Raw genomic sequence first — 2,187 nt, 5'->3', positions numbered from 1 at the left:
GTGTACCCTTAACGTAGTTCTCGGGGGGGATATTCAGCATGGCACTGAGTGTGACAAGGCTGACCCCTTTGAATTACAGGCACAACAGAAACAGGAAGTAAGAGTGACAGAAAGTTGTGGTGAAAGGGTACAGCAGGGTTCGCCACCATCCCCCTGCCGGAGCCTCGTGGAGCTTTTAGGTGTTTTCGCTCAATAAACACTCACAACGCCCGGTCTGGGAATCGAAACCGCGATCCTATGACCGCGAGTCCGCTACCCTAACCACTGGGCCATTGGGGGTCAGTACTTTCAACTAAAGAAGAAATTCTTCAAAGTGGGGCCACAGTCTAATGACGGAAACAGGAATAAAAGGACATCTCCAAATGCTACTGACCCTTGGCTCCTTTGGCTCCAGGTCCTCTCCATATTGAATCGCTATGTCGACTTGAAGCAAGATGTCGTTCAGGCTGCTGTTGTCGTCTTCACTAATGTCCAGAGGCATGAAGCACACAAGGCCGTAGTCGTCCACCTGGAATACAAATCACAAAAAGGAGATTGACCGTGATGCAGAGAATGGTGGGGGGCAGGACAGAAAACTACAAAATTGCAGACTTGTGTGTGGTGGGATGGCCTGGAATTCATCAAGCAAAGAACCCCCTAACCCTAACCCTGACCCAGATGAAAGAGACCCATCCACACCCAGCCCCCACCCTCCACCAACTATGTAAAAATCTCACCATCTGAGCCATTAGGGAGTTCATCTTGTGATACCTGTTGCCATGTTTCTTCTCATTAAATTCCTCGTTTAATAAAGTTATCATGTCAGGCTCCAGGTACCTACAGGTAGAATGCCAAAGAAAGGTAGACAGAGTAATTTTAAGGTATGTATAGGTAAGCAATATAACTTGAGGTATGTACAGGTAAAATGACAATAGGTAGTGAAATTTAAGGTGTTTACAGGTAAAATGACAAAAGATAGGCAGTGCGATTTATGTACAGGTAAAAATGACAACAGGTAGGTAGTGAAATTTAAGGTGTGTGCAGGTAAAATGATAACAGGTAGGCAGTGTAATTTTAAGGTATGTACAGGTAGGCCATGTAACTTGAGTTATGTACAGGTAAAATGACAACAGGGTAGGCAGTGAAATTTGCATACATGTAAAATGACAAGCAGGCAGAGAAATTTATGTACAGGTAAAATGTAGGCAGTGTAATTAAAGGTAAGCACAGGTAAAATGACAACTGGCAGGCAGTGTAATTTTAAGGTATGTATGGGTTTCCTAATTGTTATGGTTTCGTCTAATTTTCCATATTTTGCATGTTTTGTTTTTTCTCCGTTTACTCTTTTACTTGTTTCAGTCATTTGACTGTGGCCATGTTGGAACACCGCCTTTTCGTCGAGCAAATCGACCCCCAGGCAGAAACGTTAGCATTCCGGGCGAAATGCTTAGCGGTATTTCGTCCATCTTTACGTTCTGAGTTCAAATTCCACCGAGGTCAACTTTGTCTTTCATCCTTTCGGTGTCGATAAATTAAGTACCAGTTGCGTACTGGGGTTGATCTAATCGACTGCTCCCCCCCTCCCTCATATTTCAGGCCTTGTGCCTAGAGGAAAAAAGTTTATGTCTCCATAACTTATTAGTTCAGCAAAAAGGACTGATAGAATAAGTACTGGGCTTTAAAAAGAAAGAGGTCCTGGGGGGGTCGATTCGTTCTTCAAGGTGGTGCTCCAGCATTGCCACAGTCTGTCAAATGACTGAAACAAGTAAAAGAATGTATGTATGAATGTGTATATACGTGCATGTGTATGTATATAGGTGTGCATAGATGTGTGCATACATGGGTGCGCATGTATATAGGATGCATAAACAAAGATGTAGGCTGACCTTTCCAGTTGTTTTTTGGCCTTTTTGCTGAGGAGGTCGATCTTGGTCATGACGTTGACATGCGCGACCTCCAGTGTGACCATGGTAGACAACGCCGACAGCACTCCACTGATGAACTTGGACGACTCGACCATGAACTGGGAGTCGATGCAGAAGATGGCACACAAGTTGAAGTTCCACTTCTGCAGTGTGTCCACGAGACGTCGCATGACCGGAATGTGAGTGTAGAGTTCGATCTGGCCTGTAAAAGGTAAAAGGTGCGGAACCGAGAAAAGAGGGACCACACAAAAAAAAATTTAAAAAAAAAAAAAAAAAAAAAAAA

The 2,187-nt window shown here is 43.9% G+C and overlaps 1 protein-coding gene across 1 annotated transcript in view; it reads right to left on the bottom strand.

Annotated features, from left to right (window-relative positions):
- Positions 1-292: 292 nt before the first annotated feature.
- Positions 293-2,187, bottom strand: part of LOC106884178 (GPN-loop GTPase 3) — a 6,271-nt gene continuing 4,376 nt past the window's right edge. Inside the window, exons 3-5 of the mRNA XM_014935416.2 lie at positions 1,866-2,153; positions 717-816; positions 293-508 (exon numbers count right to left, since the gene is read on the bottom strand). Of these exons, the coding sequence (XP_014790902.2) occupies positions 293-508; positions 717-816; positions 1,866-2,153 (604 nt within the window). The remainder of the gene's footprint in view (positions 509-716; positions 817-1,865; positions 2,154-2,187) is intronic.

The sequence above is a fragment of the Octopus bimaculoides genome, chromosome 30, assembly GCF_001194135.2.
Source record: "Octopus bimaculoides isolate UCB-OBI-ISO-001 chromosome 30, ASM119413v2, whole genome shotgun sequence".
NCBI classification, from domain to species: domain Eukaryota; kingdom Metazoa; phylum Mollusca; class Cephalopoda; order Octopoda; family Octopodidae; genus Octopus; species Octopus bimaculoides.
Note: the sequence above shows the minus strand (reverse complement) of the source record. Positions and strands in the feature narration are given on the sequence as shown.